The following is a 19419-nucleotide window of genomic DNA, read 5'->3' on the forward strand; positions in this document are numbered from 1 at the left end:
TTGCAGTGATGAGAGACTTTCGGCGATGGGCGGATTCTTCATGACGCTGCCGGGCATGGACTTAATGCTTCACATTTAAGCTAGCATTTTGCTAAATAATATCGCATTACGATACTGGCGACAATTTTTCCCTCAGAAATTTGGGCGGCGACAAAAAGTACACTCACCACCCCTGATGTGCGTAGCCATAGTAATCATAGATGGAAGCCTCGCGGACTGCATCAGCTTAAGCTGTCTTAAGCACCGAAAAATTATATTTGTGCCCAATTTACCACTATGTGTTTAGGTAATTTGTTGTGTATATATTCATCTATTCGCAAGAACACAGTTTCTAATGTTCACAATATATGTGGTGGTCACAAAACATTTATACGCGGGTTCTCGACACACCAAAACTGCGTCGATGAAACATACGCATTTCAGTGAAAATTAATGTAGCGCATGATTCATTCTGATCAATGCGTGTGTTGACTAAACACATAATATCAACAACGTGGTCTCCAGTCTTTCCCCAAATATGCTTAGGCAGATGCGCTCATGTTGAGAGTCCCTTTTCCGCACTTTTTTTTCAGTAAACGCGAATTGCGAGCCAGCTGCACATCTCGGGACCACTGCTTTAAGCTGTTATTCTTCTGAAGAGAAGGCGACCCTCACCCGATTCTCATATCAATATCGTGGCAACGCAGGCTGATTGTAACAGCGTTGCCATTTGAGCTGTCTCGCGTTTCCACGGACGAGAGAGAGAGAGAGAGAGAGAGAGAGAGAGAGAGAGAGAGAGAGAGAGAGAGAGAGAGAGAGAGAGAGAGAGAGAGAGAGAGAGAGAGAGAGAGAGGAGAGAGAGAGAGAGAGATCCCGCATCCATGTAATAAGTTTGATGAAAATCGCAAGGATCTGTGCCCGAAGGTAGAGATGAAGATGGATGCGAACATGAATCTCTCGTCACAGCCGCCAATTTTTGCCGACGGCAGCCAGCAACTTAGCGTCCTTGTCAGAGAGGCTTCAAGACGTACTCAGCTGTTGAGATTATATGGCGTCGCCTGCGTACCACTCCAGCAGAAAGAGCGGACACTGCGTGGAATGGGACCCTGTACCTCTGGTTTTCTGTTGTGCACAATCACCCGATGGGCAGCCACCGAGCGATTTGACGATCCACCCGCCTGCCCGAGTGCACGGACTGGGTTATGGCCCACAGTGATTAGTCCACCGCAGTGCCCACATATAATTGCTACGGCCCCGTACTGAGCACCGGGCGGCGCGCGGTCTCCAACATCCAACATGCAACAGCAACATCCATGCTATGCAATGCCATAACTTGTAGTCAAGCTGCGGCGGGCCGTGTCACAGTTCAGGTGCATTGATGACGGCGGAAGCTCCGGGATGAGGCGAAGCGGCGCAAAAGTGATTTTGGCTTGTTTCTTCCCATCCGACGTAATAAGGCTTATGCCAATTTTTCTTCCTCAAGATGGGAAGGCAAGACTGCTCGCGCCAACCCCGCGCGCCCAGCGCCCGTGCGCCGAGCACGTAACTTTGGGCACCTGTCCAATCGGGAACAAAGTAACGGAATCGATCAGCTAGGCGACGTCTAATTGGCGAAAAGCAAGCGTTTCAGAGCAATCCTGCGACATACCGTCACATCATGTCATGGGAAGCAGCTGGCGACGACGAAGACGACACAGATTTGCGCCACTGCGCAGCAGACACATTTCACCTATCTCACAGCCGCTGCACAGAGAGCGGCGCTCCCTCACCGGAACTGTCGTTTGGCGAAGCTGAGCAAATGTACAGACGAGCGGAGAGGGTGCCCGGCAGGCGGCGATCGATGGCCATCGGCCAGCAGCGCCCTCTCCAGCGCGGCCGCCGGCCACTCAAAGCATAACGACAGAACGGCGGCCAGAGCCACGTTCACCACCAGGTCGGCCAGGAACCAAAACACGAACAGCGTGTGCGTGAAGGCGAGCGGCACGCGCGCCTGGGTGGCGAACCACACCTGCAGCTGCATGGAGGTCAAGTATGTGGCGAATGTGAGTCGGCCGAGCGGCACCCAGGCGGGCTGTGAGAGCAGGCTGTTGACCGGGCCGCCGTGGCCCGTGGCGCAGGCGAGCACGACCCAGCCGCAGGCCAGCGCCCATGCTGGCCGGTGCAGCGCCGCGTACGCCACGGCCACGGCCGGCGTCCAGGCCCGGCTCGGATCGCTGTTGTAGGCGTGCATGCCGTACACGACCAGCAGCCCGACGGCCGCAGCCAGCGCCCACAGCAGCAGGTTGAGCGGCGCGCTAAGGCGCGGGCGCAAGCGGTCAGTGCGCGCCCCGTCCAGCAGGAGGCCCAGGCCCAGCCCGATGATGTAGGGCGAGGCGCGCGACCACGGCGCGTTGTACACGAGCAGCGTGAAGTCGTATTGCGTCTGCCGGTCACTGGCGTGCACGTTGAGGTTGAGCAGCGTGGGCGGCAGATGCTTGACGTACGTGATGACGCCGGGAATGATGGCGGATACGACACCCCAGAGCGTCAGCCAGGCGGCGCCGGCACGCCGGTTCCACAAAAACGGCAGAAACTAGTAGCGGTGCCACCACGAACATCTGAAAGTCAAGCCCCATGTACCAGGCCTGGTCGATGCACACCGTCTCGTCGTTGGGGTACAGGTTGTTGATGTAGAGCAGGTTGCGCCACCAGTAGCGCCGGCAGCCGGTGACGCCGAACATTCCGAAATAAAGCGCGGTGAAGGAGCCGCGGCCGATGTGGCGCAGCAGCGTGGCCGTCAGCCACACCACCACCGCGTACAGCGGCGTCAGGCGCAGATACCGGTGCACGTACATGCTGAGCACCTCGCGCACGCCGATCCCGCGGCCGGCACGCTGCGCGTTCATCAGTGAGTAGGAGAACATAGCGCCGCTGAGCAGCAGAAACGTGTCGACAGCGGGGGGCGCGTTCATGATGGCCTGGAACGGCAGAGGCCGAATGACCTCCAGCAGTGCACCCATGTTGCTCAGCGGCAGCAGCAGGAAGCCGACGATGTACGTGTGGCCGAGGATGACCCAGGTCATGGAGATGAAGCGTAGGCCGTGTAGGCAGCCGATGCTGTCCGGAGACGTCTGCACGCTCAGCAGACGTCGCACGTTGCGATACAGCGAGAACGCGCGTACGAATACCGTCCGCCAGCCGGGTGGCAGCGGTGCGCCTCTGTACACGGGCAGCACCCGGGCGCGCTTCGCGTGCGTAGCAGCCACGTCGACAGCCGTGCAGCCGAGCACTACAAGTCCCGTCAACGTCAGGAAGGCGACGGCCGCCCAGTCGCCGCCGTCGAGCACCGGCGCGTCGTCGCGGCCGTGACACTCGCCGACGACGGCGCGCAGCCCGCTGCCGTTCAGCAGCAGGCCCAGCGAGGTGCGCACGTCGTGCGCGCCGCACGACGAGGGCACGCAATAGGCGTAGCGCACGGCGCCCGGCAGGAGGTCGGCCAGCATCGGCAGTGCTGGTGCCAGCTGCAGGCCCGTCCTGCTGGGTGCAGACGTGTTGCTGGCGTCCGGCACAATCGCGGCCGCGCAGAGCCGGCCAGAGAAGCCGCGCGCGGACGACTGCAGGCCACGCGAGGCGTTAAGCGCCGCCTGCACAGCCAGACACTCGTCCCAGGCGCCGAGCAGGTTCAGGTTGCCGAACAGCACGCCGTCCGGCAGCTTTCCTGAGGCGTCGGCCATGCGCAGCGCCCAGCCGGCTGGCGGCCGACTCAGCAGCGCGTGCAGGTAAGCCCGGCTGTCGTTACGGCACAGCTCGCCGGGTACGCCCGACTGGAAGGGCGCGAGCCAGCCCAGCAGCCAATCAAACGACGTCTCGCCGTCGCTCGTCGCCTCGTCGCGCGTGAGCTCATCGGACTCCTCCAACGTGTCGGACTCCTCCAACTCGTAAGTGCGCACTGTGCGCCTGGACCCTGCGGCCGGAGGCGCCTTCCTCGCGCGCGCCCAGTCTGTCACCGCTCCGCTGCCACGCCGGGCGCCGCCGAGCGCCGCAGCCGCGGAGGCGGGCCGCGCGCCGGGCCTCGGCCAGCTGCGGTCTGACCAACGCTCACGCGTCGCGTCCGGCACTCCGCACGTGAGCTTCAGCAGCCTGGCCAGCACGCCGGCCGGCAGCCGGCCCGCCGCGACCGGCACGCACCCGCCGAACGGCGCCAAACGGGCGGCGGGGCGCGGGGCGTCCGCGCCGACCGGCGCCTCGGCTCGCACGGCCAGCACCACCGCCGCCGCCGCCAGCCAAGCGAGCACCGGCGCCGCCATCTCCGCCGCCGGCCACGCCGCACACCGATCTGGCTTGCTGCGCTCTATCGCCGCTATCGGCTGGTGGGGACCGGATCGACCGAGCCTAGCCTATCTGAGGTATCGACTGTCCTGCAGACAAGGGGTGCTTGAGCCGCGCCACCCCGCGATGCCGGGGGCTTGGCTCGCGCAAACACTCTGTGCCAGTCGACTCGACTTGCACAGGGCGTGATTCGTCGCGACAGGAAACGCAAGTGCTCGGTGTCTGCGATTTACATAAAAGGCTCTGCGCTGACGCAGCCATCGGATCGGCAGTGAAGATGATGGTGCTCAGATCCCTGTGCATGATGCCGGCCGGAAAATGCTCTTTGCTGTGGCTACTCCATCCTTGATCAGGTTTACCTTCTCAGTCAGTGGCGCAGTGTAGCATACAGTTGGGATGCCGCCCAGCTACGACGAACTCCAGCCCAAAACTTTGATGACGGAACTGACCAAAGCCTCGTAGCGTTGGTTCCACAGCATCTTCGACCATACCGCGCTCACCCTCTCTTTTTCATCCTCGCTTCCCCCCCCCCCCCCCCCGAACCGCTCCAGTAAAACCGGGACACCCCCCCCCCCACGTTCTGACATTTCAAGCATTCAAATGAATGCGTTTATTCAACTCCGCTCTATTCGTATCATTTATTTCAATGCATCAAAGGTTCACAGCACAGACCCACGTGGTGCTGTTTGTTCGCTCGGATGATTACCCTCGTCGAGGCTTTTGCTTGTGCCCGACGCCTGCTCCGACGCAGGTGTGAGCACCAACGTGACACAGGCCGGGTGCCGAACCTCTCGTGAACTGGGCTGGAATAACACAAAAACAACACGGGAGAGGTGGACAGTGCTGCTCTGCAGCGGCGAGCGCGTCGCAGCAGTGCGGCATTCTCTCAGTCCATCCAGCAGTACGGCCACGGCGAGCCCGGGGCGCCATGGCCCCGCAGCAGTGCGGCACTCTCCTAGTCTATCCAGCGGCACGGCCTCGGCGAGCCCGGGGCCCATTGGCCCATCCGCACAACGCTACGATCCCCGCTCCGATACCGGTACTACCACTGCTAAAGGGCTCGAAGTTTATCCTCTCTGTCGCACCATTCAGGTCAAATGTCTCGTCAAAATGCAGCCTCAGCCATACATGCCAGCTGAAGTGTACAAAGCAGGTAACTTAACGTATCGTACTTATCCCAAATCGCACAAAAGCTGGTAAATTAGGAAGACTGCATACAGCATCGCAGTGATAAGAATCGCGCAAAGAAGGGCAGTGGCCGCCTTGGTAACAAAAACGTCACAGCTCCACCACAGTAAATCATTCCACTCTCTTTAACACGGAGTGCGCCCCCCTCCCCTCCCCCACCAACTCCGTGGTCGCATCACATCAATAAAAACAGGCGCAAGAAATCTGAGCGACGCCCCATCTACTGGTCGGCCTTGAAGGCACTAGTTGACAACGGAGCCGGACGTGTCGCTGCATAGCCGTGACTCCAGAAACTGGTCGCAGATAGCTTCGTTGGGCACGGTGACCACCATCCGTCGTTCACGGGCGTCCTGGATCAGGTGCGACCAGACCTGGTCCGCCTGAAGCAGCGAAGCCGACGTCACAGCGGCAGGCGGTGGTCGGCCGGCCCGCCAGCGGCGCCACAACCGCGGCGCGTGCAGCGGTGTGGCGCCGCTGACGGGCCGCGGCGGGCGGCCGAGCCAGCCCAGCGCGGCGGCTTGGCAGACGCGCGCGCCCCGCGGGAGGCACGGCCGGCGACCCCCACTGCAAGTGCATTCCGCCGAGCTGACCTTCACGGGGGCGCACCCGACACCGCAGCGGCGTGCGCACACAGCGGCCACCTACGGTCGGACCACGTGGCTGCAGTCGCTCCTCGCGTACGCCTCGGACAAGGTCTGAACGCAGCCGCGGCCCCGGCCCAGCGCTCGGCAGTCGGTCAGGAGTCTGGGCAGTCTCAAGTCCGGAGACAGTCTCTGGACTGTCGGTCAGTCTCTGGCCGATTGTCAGCCCACGAGGCGAGCCCAAACCACGGGCAGAATAGTGAGACCACGCGACATGGTCATCATCATCCGCACCAGCTCCGCGCCTCACATCAGGGTCACACAACCACAATCACAGACAACACCAATCACAATCACAGACGCCAACCACAATCACGTCACCAGCGCACGCATCAGCGAGTGGCTCACCTTCAGCGTGCCGAGGTGGCCGCACACGTAGAGGCAGCAGCGGGCGCGCGTCAGCGCCACGTTTAGGCGCCGCCGGTCGTCCACGAAGCCGAGACTGCCGGCTCCATTGGAGCGCACGCACGAGAGCACGACGATGTCGCGCTCCTGGCCCTGGAAGCCGTCCACCGTCTGCACGTCGACGGACAAGGCCCTGCGGCGGCCGACGCCCGTCAAAACGCGACCTCCACCGGGCGCCCTCCCGGCGGGGCCTCCACCTGCTTCGGACGTCATTGTTTAACCGCAGGCCATTTGACACATTGCGTGGTCCGCACAATGTCACGACTGCGCTTGCAAAGACAGATGTGGCAACAAGCCCGCAATGGTGTGGCCACGACTCCAGAGAGCCCTAGGAGCAATGCTAATTCATGGATCTGCAGACAGGAAAACGATTTTATCCGATCATCCACCACAAGAGCTTCACTCCAAATGCAAATTAGTTACAGCTTCAGGTTGATCGCTGAATCAAACGCGCACAAGCAAAAGAAAAACAGACAACACAATTTCCGGCTTAAAACCAGTGTTTTACATTCGCATGCCGTTTTAGGCTGAGAGAGACATTTTGAAGATCAACCAGTGCAACTCACAGCCCTGCCCTTTTTAAGACTTGGAACCCTCTTGTTTGTAAGCTAGACGGCCGCGAACTTGTACAGACTATTTCGCGCCGACTTTTTCAAGGCTGCCCAGGCATACATGACGCCATGGGAGCTTCACGCCCGTGCTGTCGCCCACAAGCCATGTGCTCAAGGTCAATATACACATGCTTCTGGCACCCACGGACTTCAACTTGCTGCCAACCAGTGTTGTTCGTTCAGCGTGAGTTTCAAACGGAAATCACGTTTTGTGGTGCATCACACAGGATATTGGACAATGACACGAGTTACGGCGGAAATAAGACTGGTAATCAAAGAAATCTTTATTGTTCTCCCTTGCGTATCAATAGTTGTGTTCGGGAAACACCGCACCGATTAGCAAGATACCTCACGAGAAGTTGATGTACTGCCATACAAGTGAGTTAGCCCGTCCGCTACGGTGCCAATTTTGCACGGCCAGTTGGGCGACCCCTCAGACGTCATAAAAAGTTCCATGATGTTATCAAATGACGCATACTGAGGAGGACACTCACAAAAAGGGAATATCGTGCATAACATAGGCTTGCAACAACACACCTATATAGTACAAATTTGCTGTCCAATAGTTGCAAGTGAGGTTACTTCGTCATATCTGATCCTTGCCTAAATATCGTCAAATGTGGAGCATTGCCCTTAAGCTTCAACGAGCTAACTTTGTTATTGAACAGTCACTGAGTTGGCTAATTACAGTTCAAGTAGCCTCAAATATCCCCCCCCCCCAATGGCCAGTGCCAGTGCCAGTGCCAGTGCCAGTGCCAGTGCCAGTGCCAGTGCCAGTGCCAGTGCCAGTGCCAGTGCTAGTGTTTGTGCTAGTGCTAGTGCTAATGCTAGTGCCAGTGCCAGTGCCAGTGCCAGTGTCAGTGTCAGTGCCAGTGCCAGTGCTAGTGCCTATACCAGTGCTAGTGCTAGTGCTAATGCTAATGCTAGTGCTAGTGCTAGTGGTAGTGGTAGTGGTAGTGGTAGTGGTAGTGCCAGTGCCAGTGTCAGCACCAGTGCTAGTGCCTGTCCCAGTGCTAGTGCTAATGCTAGTGCTAGCACTAGTGCTAATGCTAATGCTAGTGCTAGTGCTAGTGCTAGTGCTAGTGCTAGTGCTAGTGCTAGTGCCAGTGCCAGCACGTAAAATTCCCTGCCACCCAAAAAGACTTGGATACCGAAAGTCTTGGAAGTCCACGTCAGAAAGCGTTGGACACCCCGATCCATGACAGGATACTTAGAATGCCCCAGGTCCCTGACAGAATGATTAGGACAGCCCCGATCCATGACAGGATACTTAGAATGCCCCAGGTCCCTGACAGAATGATTAGGACAGCCCCGGTCCGTGACAGGATGCCTAGTGCCCCAGGTCCCTGACAGAATGATTAGGACAGCCCCGGTCCGTGACGGCGTGTCTGGGACACCCCAGTCAGAGGCATCATGGCGGGGATGATGCGGGCACGGAAGTGCTCGCAGGTGGAGTGTCGGAAAGCCAACGCCGAGGAGAATATTTGCGGCCGCGTGCGACATTCACCTTTGCTTGAGCTTGTCCAGGAGGAGCTGCCTCTGTTTGCGGTACGGGGTGATGATGCCGATGGAGGGGGCTCTGCTCTTGGCCACGCGCAGCGCGATCTCGCTGAGTTTCACCACCAGAGTCGCCTCTTTCTCATTCGAGAAGCCCCTGTCGCAACAATTGCACCACTCGTTGACATGTTTTCAACATTTCTTGTCGCCACGTTCATCGAGTCTGTGATATCTTCAGCCCAGCAAATTATCCAGTGCTTAATGGTGGAGGCATGGCAACCGCGCCACAGTGCAAAACGGCCCACTTTCGCCTAGCATCGAAGAACATTCACAAATAAAAGTGTCATGCCTACACCTAGCCTTCGCCATGTTAGGTCACACTGAGCGTGACCTCTGGCTCGGTCAGACACACACTCCAGCTGCGATCGGCGGCCCACTCTCGGATCGCCGGACCGCCGGAGCCGCGAGCCGGCCGCCGGCCGCCGTCCGCACCGCCCTCACCCGTTGGCGTGGCTGGTCTCGCGCGCCCCACAGACGTCCAGCACCAGGTAGCTGCGGAGGCGCGGCAGCGGCGCGGCGACCGGCAGCGAGCGCAGTCGGTCGCCGTAGAAGTAGCGGGCCGGCCAGCGGCAGATGTCCGGCTGCATGCGGTACTGGTCCGTGAGCATCACCACAGGGCTCGTCTCCTTCGAGGCCAGGAACAGCTGGTAAAGCCGCTTCAGGAGCGGACGGGCCAAGCCATACTGTTGCGCCGTCTGGGGGCCCAACAAGGCGGCCGGGTCAGCTGGTGGAGGCGGGAACAGCAGCATGGGTGCGCATGCGTGCGTGCGTGCGCACAGCGACACAGCACGGGGTGCCCGGAGAACTGGCGGAACGTAGCGCACAGAGGCCTCGCGGTACGTGGCACTCGAAGGCGTTTCGGCACGTGGTGCACTGACTAACCGCGACACGGGAGCGGGAAGGGACGAACAGCACGGCGACGGAAAGGAGAGGGAGGTAGCGGGTGAGGGCAGCGGACACAGGCCCTGCTCCGCGCTGCACCCTGGGTTACATTCGGCCTGAGTGGGAGCGCGGGCCGCCACCAGGGCTTACTGCCGGGGAGCGGGGAGAGGGCAGCGGGGGAGGAATGGAGGCGGACCACAGCCCGCCAGTGCCCGTGTTTCACAGCCCGGTAAAGGAGCGAGCCTGGCTGACGGTACCTCGGACACGACGGTGGGCGGCAGCTGGGCCGGGTCGCCGACCAGCACCAGCTTCTTGATGCCGTACTCGAGTGGAATGAGCACGTCTGGCTCCGTGCACTGGCCTGCCTCGTCCACGATGCAACAGGTGAACGGTGACGGCCTCCTGTGACCCAGCCGAGGTCAGACGATACATCCGGGTGACGGCGGCTGCAGGCGGCGCGCGCCGTTCGGCCCGGCCGCATCGCGCTCGCTACCGCCGGTTCTACCACCTGACACAACTGACACCGTTTACTGAGAGCCGACGGACGCGTCTATCAACGATACAAGCCTGGCCGACTGCGAGGGGCGTCTGCAGGCCCACAGGTGATGTTCATGCACCGTGAACGAACGGCAGGTGCGGTCGAAAATGTGCTCATGCTTACCATACACCATTAACTGCAGCTGGTACCGAGTTGAAATGCAAATGCAGCTTTTCCATTGAAGGATTCAGTTGGCATGTCGACTGAGCTAGCACACCTCACGACAATACATGTCAGGTGGCCTTTGCCGAGCTTAACACGCGTCCAGGTTTGGGGGTCAGCTTGACCTCTTCCCTGCCTCGAAATTTGCTCCGAATGATTTCCGGACGGCGCGGCGCAGCCGCGCCAAACATAGCATATCAATGAGGCAATTGGATAGCGGATCTTTTGGTCACCTTAATCTTATGAAAGTCACACAAATTAACTGGTCCCAAATGAACACCACTGACCTTCTGTTAACAACAGGCATTTAGGTGCATGGCGGTTGCATGACGAGGTCTGAGGACACTTTGGACACCAATCTAGAGTTTGGCCTTTTTGACATCACCCGAACCCAAGGTCATGAAATACGAACCTCTTATTTTGACACATGCGATTCGAAACGCAGGTCAACCCAACCTGTGAATTTGGTGCCTCTAGCTATCTTAGTTTCCGAGATCTCAGGGGGGGGGGGGCAATTGAGCCCCCACACAAGAGAAGCGCATTCAACGAAGCCTGCTTGTGCGTCCGCGTCGTGCACAATCACGTGGATTTCGCGCGCCGCCACTGATCACCACAGGCCACAGCAGCCAGTGTAAACGCCAGCCGAGGTCGGCGAAGTAAGGCCGAGGCCGAACACCATCGCACTCACGACTGAAAGACGTTGGTCAGGAGCTGCGCTACGGAACTGGCCAGCGTCGTAGCGATGACAGTGGCACCTTTCAGCAGCTGGTCCCGCTGCTTCTCCTTCAGCCGCTGCAGGTCCTGTCCCTCCACCTGGAAGCCGGGGACATGGGGCGAGTAGCTGGGGTCAGCTGGGGTCCGAGCGGCCAGGACGCCACGTGGCATCGGGATATGAGGGTCGGAAGGTGGAGAGAGAGAGAGCGAGAGAGCGAGAGAGCGAGAGAGCGAGAGAGCGAGAGCGAGAGAGAGAGAGAGAGAGAGAGAGAGAGAGAGAGAGAGAGAGAGAGAGAGAGAGAGAGAGAGAGAGAGAGAGAGAGAGAGAGAGAGAGAGAGAGAGAGAGAGAGAGAAGAGAGAGATAGAGAGAGAGAGAGAGAGAGAGAGAGAGAGAGAGAGAGAGAGAGAGAGAGAGAGAGAGAGAGAGAGAGAGAGAGAGAGGAGAGAGGAGAGAGAGAGAGAGAAGAGAGAGAGAGAGAGAGAGAGAGAGAGAGAGAGAGAGAGGAGAGAGAGAGAGAGAGAGAGAGGAGAGAGAGAGAGAGAGAGAGAGAGAGAGAGAGAGAGAGGAGAGAGAGAGAGAGAGAGAGAGGAGAGAAGAGAGAGAGCGAGAGCGAGGAGAGAGAGCATGCCACACGACGGGCGCGGCACAAATGCGCGTGATTGGAGACCAGGTGCGTATACGCATGCAGAATTTCGTTGTGAGGGTGGGGAGTAGGGGGGGGAGGGGGGGAAGGAACACGTGGCTTCCGGTATCATCTCTGAATGCGTTCCTGATGGCGGCTACGCTACCGTCACGGGAGACAAGGGGACACCAGCCAACACAGGCTGGAGCACCCCCGGCTGCATAATCAACCACATCACCCACCTTCCGTAACATCTGAACGGTTCGCGTCCCACCCAAAGCGGCGGGACATGGCGGACGGACTCTGGATGCTCACTAACCGCGGCCGGCTGCTGCAGACCCCTGCGCTGCTCGATCAGGTCCCGCAGCGCGGCGCGCAGCTCGTGCTCGTCACCGTCACCCGGCTTCAGCTTCTGCAGCTTCTCCTCGATCGTGCGGATCCGCATTTTCATCTGTGCCATCTGTGCACAGGCGGGCGGTGCCGGGGGTGCGTCAGCGGCGGGTCACCCCTGGTCTACGAACGCTGCCGACGCGCGGCCATGCAGCGCCCATCAAACACCGCTCAGTTGCCTCACCGAACCCACTGTAGACCTTCTTTTGGAAGTGGTGCAAAACGCGCAGCATTCAACTGACTGAACATGAAGCAGCTGCCCAAACCGCAAAATTCGCCGTTTGCCACACAGATGAGATGTCCCATCCATGACTTCAGCGAGTAGCGCCAACACATCGCCGGCTTCCCTCACACGCATTTTCAAACGAATCGATTCCCCGCCCCTCTCAGCGGCCCAGACCGAGCCGAAAGTTGCCATGCACGTCGCCTCGCTCTTCCGCCTCCGCGCGAGCGGCCCCCACCTCGTGACTACAGCTGGCACTCTGCGGCACCTGCTTCTTCAGCAGCTGCTTGACGTTGGCGTCCACCAGCTCATCCAGGCTGATGCGCGCGACGGCATCGGCGATCTGCGAGCGGCGGCCGAAGCGTACCACGCGGATCTCCGGGACGTTCGCTGCGAGACGCACGACGCGCGTGAGGACGGAGCCGCACCAGCCTGATGAGGCGAAGCCGCGCACGGAATACTCGAGCCGCTCCTCCACCGTCAGACACTACAGCACGCCGAGAACGGCCTCCACAGTCCAAACCGGAGCGACTGGCAGCTGGCAGCACTAGTGCATATCAGCAAACATCGGTGGAGCCGCCGGGACCGGTACGGCGGCACCGCGGCCGGTGCTGCTGGGCCCGGCCGGCCCACACGCAGGCCGGTCAGGTCGCCCCCGCCCCCGCCCCGTCTGTGCGGGCATACGCACGTGAGCCTGGGGTCCGCCGCGTCAGAACGGCACGCTCCTCCAACAGCCGTTTGGCGACCTCATCGACAGCGGCGTTGGAGGGGGCACAGAGGAGCACGCGCCGGTCCTGCTCCGCGCCAGCCGAGAACAGGATCTGCTTCACAAGCGAAACCACCAGCCGCGTCTTGCCGGTGCCTGAGGCCGGGCCGTGAGCACGTCAGGGGCGACGTCGCCCTCCGCTGGGCCAGAGTACGGCCTGGCCACTGCCGCCGCCGGCGGGCGACGGTAATCAGTTGCGCGGCATTTGGCTGCAAGTGCTTATGGTAAGCATGGATACAGCCAACCAAGCCGAATTGTTGCACGCGCCCACATCTGTTTCGGTGCCAATTTATGTGGTCAAAACACAAGAATAGTCCATTCTTCCCAAAAGCTGCTTGGCTTCCGACCCCACGGACCCCAGTGGTGTTCAGTACGACCATGATGGCGAGGCAACGTGCGCGTTATCGAGAGCAGCCTTCGACGCGTCCCCATGCTGCTGCTAATTTATGCGAGATAGGCTGCCATTTAGAGTCAAATTGAAATACTTCATGGCAACTTCACTGTTTATTAGGTCTATCACAATACGTATGTGACATTGCGCTGGAACATGACTGACTGCCCGAGGAACATCACGTGCCAGTGTGTCAAGAAGCACGCAGTGCGGCAGGTATCTTGTCCGTAGTTTCGAACTGCAAAAGCCTCGCGCATGCTATGCGGTGCTGACTGCGCTATCTCCTACAATTTAAGAGCCGCTCGCAACTCGTGCACTGGCGCGTCGTCTGACCGCAGCCGCCCTTCGATCCATCCGGTCTTAAACAGATCCCTCTGGTCTTTAACAGACATCCTACCAGCCGCACACTCCATGGCAAGCGGGCGGTCGGTCGGGCGGGCCGCGGCACCCACCTGGTGGTCCGCGGATCACACTGATGCTGGGCCGGTCGGGTCGGTCCGTCACTGCTCGCGCCACCCGCAGCACTATGTCCCGCTGCGTGGCGTTCAGCGCCGCGTGCTGCCGGCGAGGCGGGGCGTCAGTCGCGGCAGGGCCCACTCTCCGGGCCTCGCCGAGGCCGGGGCCGGCGGCTGGCAGTGGCACGGGGGATAGGCGGTGACAGACGTCTGTCGGAGCTGGGGCTTGGGGGCTTTTGGAGCTCCTACCCGGCCTCTTCAACTAGGCTACGACACACGCAACGTCTCGGCTGCCAAGCGTGTCCTAAAGCGCCAATGACGACTGGAAAACGCAAGTCCACGACCAAAGTCCACAAGCACAAGTGTGCGTCCACAACCATGTGTGAACACGAGTACGGGTCTAGACCATGCGTAAGCGCAAGTGCCAGTCCACAACCATGCACAAACACAGGCGTAAGTTAACCTTCAGCCATTAAGAAACACTAGCACATCATACAACTATGTAAACCAATTAAAGGTCTGCAATGAATTTGTTAAAAGAAAGCAACGAATTCGGTGTATATCTTTTTAACTGTTTAAGGTTTTGGCACCAAAGCCCGCGCTCTGCAGCGCCTCTAAAGCGAACGGTGACCACAACATCCGATCGCCAGATTCCAGTCGAACGAAATCATTTATTGGCGAAACTTTCCGCGTCGCGATGCTTGCCCCGTTATTGCAGATGTGCAGACACAGATACCATTATCCCACCACGCACAAACGTAAGAATGGTTCTAGAGCTACGGCGGCCGCAATGCGGATTTACAACCACGAGCAAATTTGATATAAGCAAGAAAGACGTTGAACTCCTGGCTTATCGGCATTATGGGCTCCGAGTTCCTCTGCTGACATTATCAACTTCCCATATCCGAGGAGACGCTAGTTGAACGACGCTATTTAGCAAGCATTGGTCCATACTCGAAGTTCCAAGGCGTACTCAGGGTCACATCGTTTAACCAGTGCCTTCTGGTATATTAAAGAACGGCGAATGCCAGCAAAGAACTCTACACTCATGGGGCACGAGCCAGCGCAGCAGCGAACCCACAACTATACGGTAACGCCAGCATAGCATCTGCAACCATGTGCAAACACGGACGCGGCTTCAGGCACCCGACGGAACGGGCGCCGGCGCGGCGCGGCGCGGCGCGCACCCGGCCCCAGACAGCGGCGGGGACCAAGGTCTGGCCAGCTGACCTCGGTGCCGGCCGGCAGCCCGGTCGGTAGCTCCGGCAGCCGGTACACGTCCTGCCAGCGGACAGGGTCGAGCAGGGCGTGCAGCAGCGGCGACTCGCCCAGCTGGCGCACGGACGAGAAGAGCCGCAGGTCGGAGCGGATGTAGCTGACCGACTGCGGCCGCGACGGGGGGCGCGTTAGGTCCGGACAGCTGCGACGTGTGGCCAGCCAAGGCGAGGGCAGCGGTGGCAGGAGAGGCGGCCAGGCCGGGCACGGCAGCATCACCATACAGTTGGCCGTTGTCCCTCACGTGTCAGCGAGGGTCTGGGTCTTAACATGTTTTTATAGGATATTTTAGAGAAGGGTTCCTGGTGCCAACAGTTTAGACGAGGCAACTTAGAAGTGCATGCTCACAAATGCCCGCGGAGGTTTTTCCCAAAGGAACGAACCAATCATCTCCGTTCCGCCCGGCGGCTACCCCAATCATGGCCGGCCCGATGTCAGACGCGCCGCCGCGCACCACTTACCGACATCTTGACCGGTAGGTCCCAGTGGCCCTCGGCCAGCCCCTCGCGGTTGCCGCAAGCAGCAGCGTGCAGCTGGCGATTGCGTACTGGCCGAGCCGTTGCTCCGCGCTGAGCCCGTCCCGCAGCACGCCGGCGAACTGCTCCAGCCTCTGGCGGGCGCCGCGCACCGCCGTCAGACGGCCGCGCCACCCAGCAGCCGCGGCCGGCACCACGACAGCGCGGCCGACGCCATGGCGGCAGCGATGGCGTCGGCCGCGCGACGGCCACCCCAGACAGTCACAACGCAGCGGTGCATTCCTGTCCGTGCGAAATACGACCGAAATCCACAGAGAACGTCTCGAAATGCAGTGAAGCCGCTCACCTGTCTGAGCTGGGCGCTGCCCAGCGCCTGCCGCTTGAGGTGCTCGACGTAGGCAAACGCCTGGACGAACGCGCGCCGCGCTGGGACACCCTGCTGGGTCCGCTGCGGCAGATCCACCACCACCAAGGCGCCCAACTCTGGGTGGGTGGCATCCCGCCGGGCCGAGATCAGCGCTGCCGGACACGCACCATCAGCTGGCCGCGACGGCGACCGGTCCGGACGCGTGATCGGCGACACAGCCGCCCAGGCTCGTACATACTAATGCTGATACAAAGCGTTCGCGGCCGCGCTACGGTAAACCGCGCTAGTGCATGCCGAGGCAGTAATCGTATCAGCATTTTCAATATTCGGTATCTGGAGGTGCTCGAGTACATATTGTCTGTCAGTGATTCGCGTAACATCCAGATCAAGCGCGGCGCCCGAGGAGCTTCTTTGAGCCAAACACACGCATAGTACATCCACCCATGTCCACCATGCAGATGTGCAGGTACATGGCGAACACCACTCTTCGAAGAGTTGTTGATTCATGACGAACCTTCACAGCGCAGTTGGAGGAGACATCGCGTCCCCGGTCGAATTTTGACACTGGTCTGCTTGTTAATTTTTATCATGGCCCTGAAAATCAAATACACAAGAAGTCATAGTGAATAATGCAAAAATGTTTCAATATCAAAACAGCAAGAGCACCGCGCCTGACCATGGCGACCAAATGCACGTATTTTGAGCCACCGCGTAAAAGCTTTCTTGAACAATTACGCTAGCTGTTTTTTTTTAGCTAAATATGTGGAAAATTCCGGCATGCCTTCGCGACTAATTTCATACATTCCGTTTCGCTGTGAGCTGTCTTCTTACAAGGCCAGCATTTCGCCAAATTTAGAAACAAAGTGGTATTTCATTTGATGGGCCCCGTGCCCCGAGCGGTCGCGGGACACGATGAAATTAAAAAATGGGACAACGGCGACGTGCACTGCGTTCGTCGAAATGAAATAGAGGGAACAACGGGGTCTACGTGTCTCTTGCCTAATGTCACTGACTGAGCCGATCAATGTCAGTTATGATCACTTTTCACACAGCAGACAAACGAAAAGGGCGGGCTGCTAAGGCCACATGCAGCAGTGGGCGAGGCGAGGGAGAGACAGCTGCATGCAGACAAGCCGCGGCCGGCCCGGGCGTGCGTCGTAACGCAGTAATCACATGTGCGACGGACCAAAGCGAGCCGGAAGTGTGCGGTAGCACGACAATCGCAAGCGTTAAGCCGCGTTAAGAGCAAGGGGGAACATACTGTTACCCCCCCCCCCCGCTAAAAAAGACGTCGATGAACTGAATTTCTTTCACTTGAGTGATTTCGTCACTCAAGAAAGTGTTTGGCTCATCCCCCGACATTTCGGGATGTATCGATGAAAGCTGCGCTGTGGGACGTGGGCTCACGCAGATGGGCCCTCTAACCCTCTGAGTTGGGGACACTGGTATCGTTGATGATCGTGATAAGGGCTTTAGAGCGCGCCGGGTGTAATGGTCATATGGCGTCCACCACTTACTTTTTATTTGACAGATGCGCGAAAAAAAGCACGGAAACAATCTTACGTACGGTATTTGGCATGAAATGCACGTCTTCAACAAAATCTAAAACATGACCGTCGTTTACCGAACTCGAGTCATCCCCGAAGATGCCAGACAGCGTATGGCGCACGGAACCTGATCCAAAATGGCGCACGCGTTCCAAAGCGAGGTGCGCACAATCTATCAAGACATGACGCTCGGTGTAACGCTCCCCACAGCGAGGACACCGCGGTTGATCTTCCCCACATAACAGGCATCGGTGAGTCGCGTATGTACTCAGGCGGCATAGGATCACTTTATCCCGCCTTAACTTACGGCAGCTGGACGTCCATGGTCCCCGACCGGTCCTTCTCAGTTTGCTGGCAGTGTGCACATCCCAATTCGTTTGCCACTGCTTGTGCGTGAATGCGGTTACTTCTGCATACAGGTCGCTGGCAGGGACTGTCATAGTGGGGAAGCGACTTGTGTGTGTGTGGCACGCTTCGCCGCGGCATCAGCTACTTCATTGCTCGATGTACCAACGTGACTCGGTATCAAGTAGAATACAACCTACTTACCGGGTCGGAACAGCATAATAACGAGAGCTAAACGTGAACGAAAGGAGGCCATGAATCAAAATCCTGCAAAGCCGTAAGGTTGATAAAAGAGTGCGATCAAACTGCGTGTCGATCGTCACTGCCCCGTACTATGAAATAGAGCGCTCTAAAAATGGCTACTAGTTCGGACGTGTAGACCGATACATGACCCAGCAAAGCGAAAGACCGGGTGATAAGGCGCTGCACAAAAGCGCATCCAACACCGGCATGCGCTTCTGGTCCGCCCGTGTAAGTCTCCTTGTGATCCCGGTATGACAGATGACAGACAGATGCGCGAATGGAGGGGTCTCAGGAATTTCGCAACGAATCGCATGCCGCGTGCAGACGCCACATTCCTGTGAAAGTACGAATATCCTCACACAAAAGAACGCATCTTATGACCTCTCCCAGTCAGAAACACGCGCATTGTTCTGCCCGAAGAGACACTCATTTATATCTTGGGTGGTCGGGGAACTGCGCCAATTAACAGGCATATCTCATGCCTAGAATATTTCCCGTGGTGGGCAAAGGGGACTCGCGGGCATCGATCGAGGCTTGTCGTCGGATAGGTCCTGAATACTACTGTAGTGATGCGCACGGCAGTATGATGGATTGCCCTCAATGAGCGCTTCCCTAAGTTACTAGCCGCGTCGTAAACAAAAGAAGCATAATCGAGCTTGGATCTGATAAGGGAACGATAGAAGAGTAAAAGCGTGCTGTAAAACCAACCGCGGTTTTCCTGTCCGCACCATATGACTGCGTGCTATGCGTGCAATGCACTTCACGACGATCAATCAGGACGATTAGGATTTCAGGACGACGACGCGATCAAATTGCACGTCCAGGGGTGGGACAACAGGCTCAGATGGGATCGTTTCGCTATACATTCAAATCGCTACACCCTGGCAGCGATTACAAGGGCAACAAAAGTGCATGCCTTCTGTTTTTAACGTGGAGAATTGAAAACCATTGAGCGTCGCCCATTTCTCCGAACATGTTACGGCTAGTTGCCACTGACGCTCCATCGCTGAGGTAAGAGACGACCTGCACCAGATTGGAAGATCGTCGACGAACAGCGAGCGACTTATGAACTGAGGCAATACGTCTCAGGCGTCGTCGATCTCAAGCGCAAAAAGCGCGTCCCATAGTACACCACACTGGGGTTCATCGCTTCGTTGTAATAAGCGATGAGAGAATTGATGACCAACGCAGACGCGAAAACATTCGGTGTCGTAAGCAACCTCTTTGTCGCAGGAGACATCCCCCACACGCAACGCTGTTTAGAAGTAGCACGAACAACGGTATCCAAGGTAAGAAGATGGTCAAGCGTTCCACGGTGTTTCCTAAAGCCAC

At 58.6% G+C, this 19419-nt stretch overlaps 1 protein-coding gene across 1 annotated transcript; it reads right to left on the bottom strand.

Moving 5' to 3' along the window:
• Nucleotides 1-4929: 4929 nt before the first annotated feature.
• Nucleotides 4930-16424, bottom strand: LOC119107985 (helicase sen1). The gene is made up of 14 exons (XM_037231572.1): nt 16388-16424; nt 15932-16104; nt 15571-15642; nt 15065-15217; nt 13832-13937; nt 12911-13084; nt 12461-12612; nt 11929-12069; nt 10960-11084; nt 9829-9973; nt 9131-9384; nt 8640-8786; nt 6465-6654; nt 4930-5855 (listed from the first exon to the last, which is right to left on the bottom strand). The coding sequence occupies exons 1-14, from the start codon at nt 16422-16424 to the stop codon at nt 5718-5720; spliced, it is 2007 nt and encodes a 668-aa protein (XP_037087467.1). The 3' UTR covers nt 4930-5717.
• Nucleotides 16425-19419: the final 2995 nt, after the last annotated feature.

Source organism: Pollicipes pollicipes, unplaced genomic scaffold (genome assembly GCF_011947565.3).
Source record: "Pollicipes pollicipes isolate AB1234 unplaced genomic scaffold, Ppol_2.1 Scaffold_6686;HRSCAF=7923_pilon_pilon_pilon, whole genome shotgun sequence".
In the NCBI taxonomy this organism is placed as follows: Eukaryota; Metazoa; Arthropoda; class Thecostraca; order Pollicipedomorpha; family Pollicipedidae; genus Pollicipes; species Pollicipes pollicipes.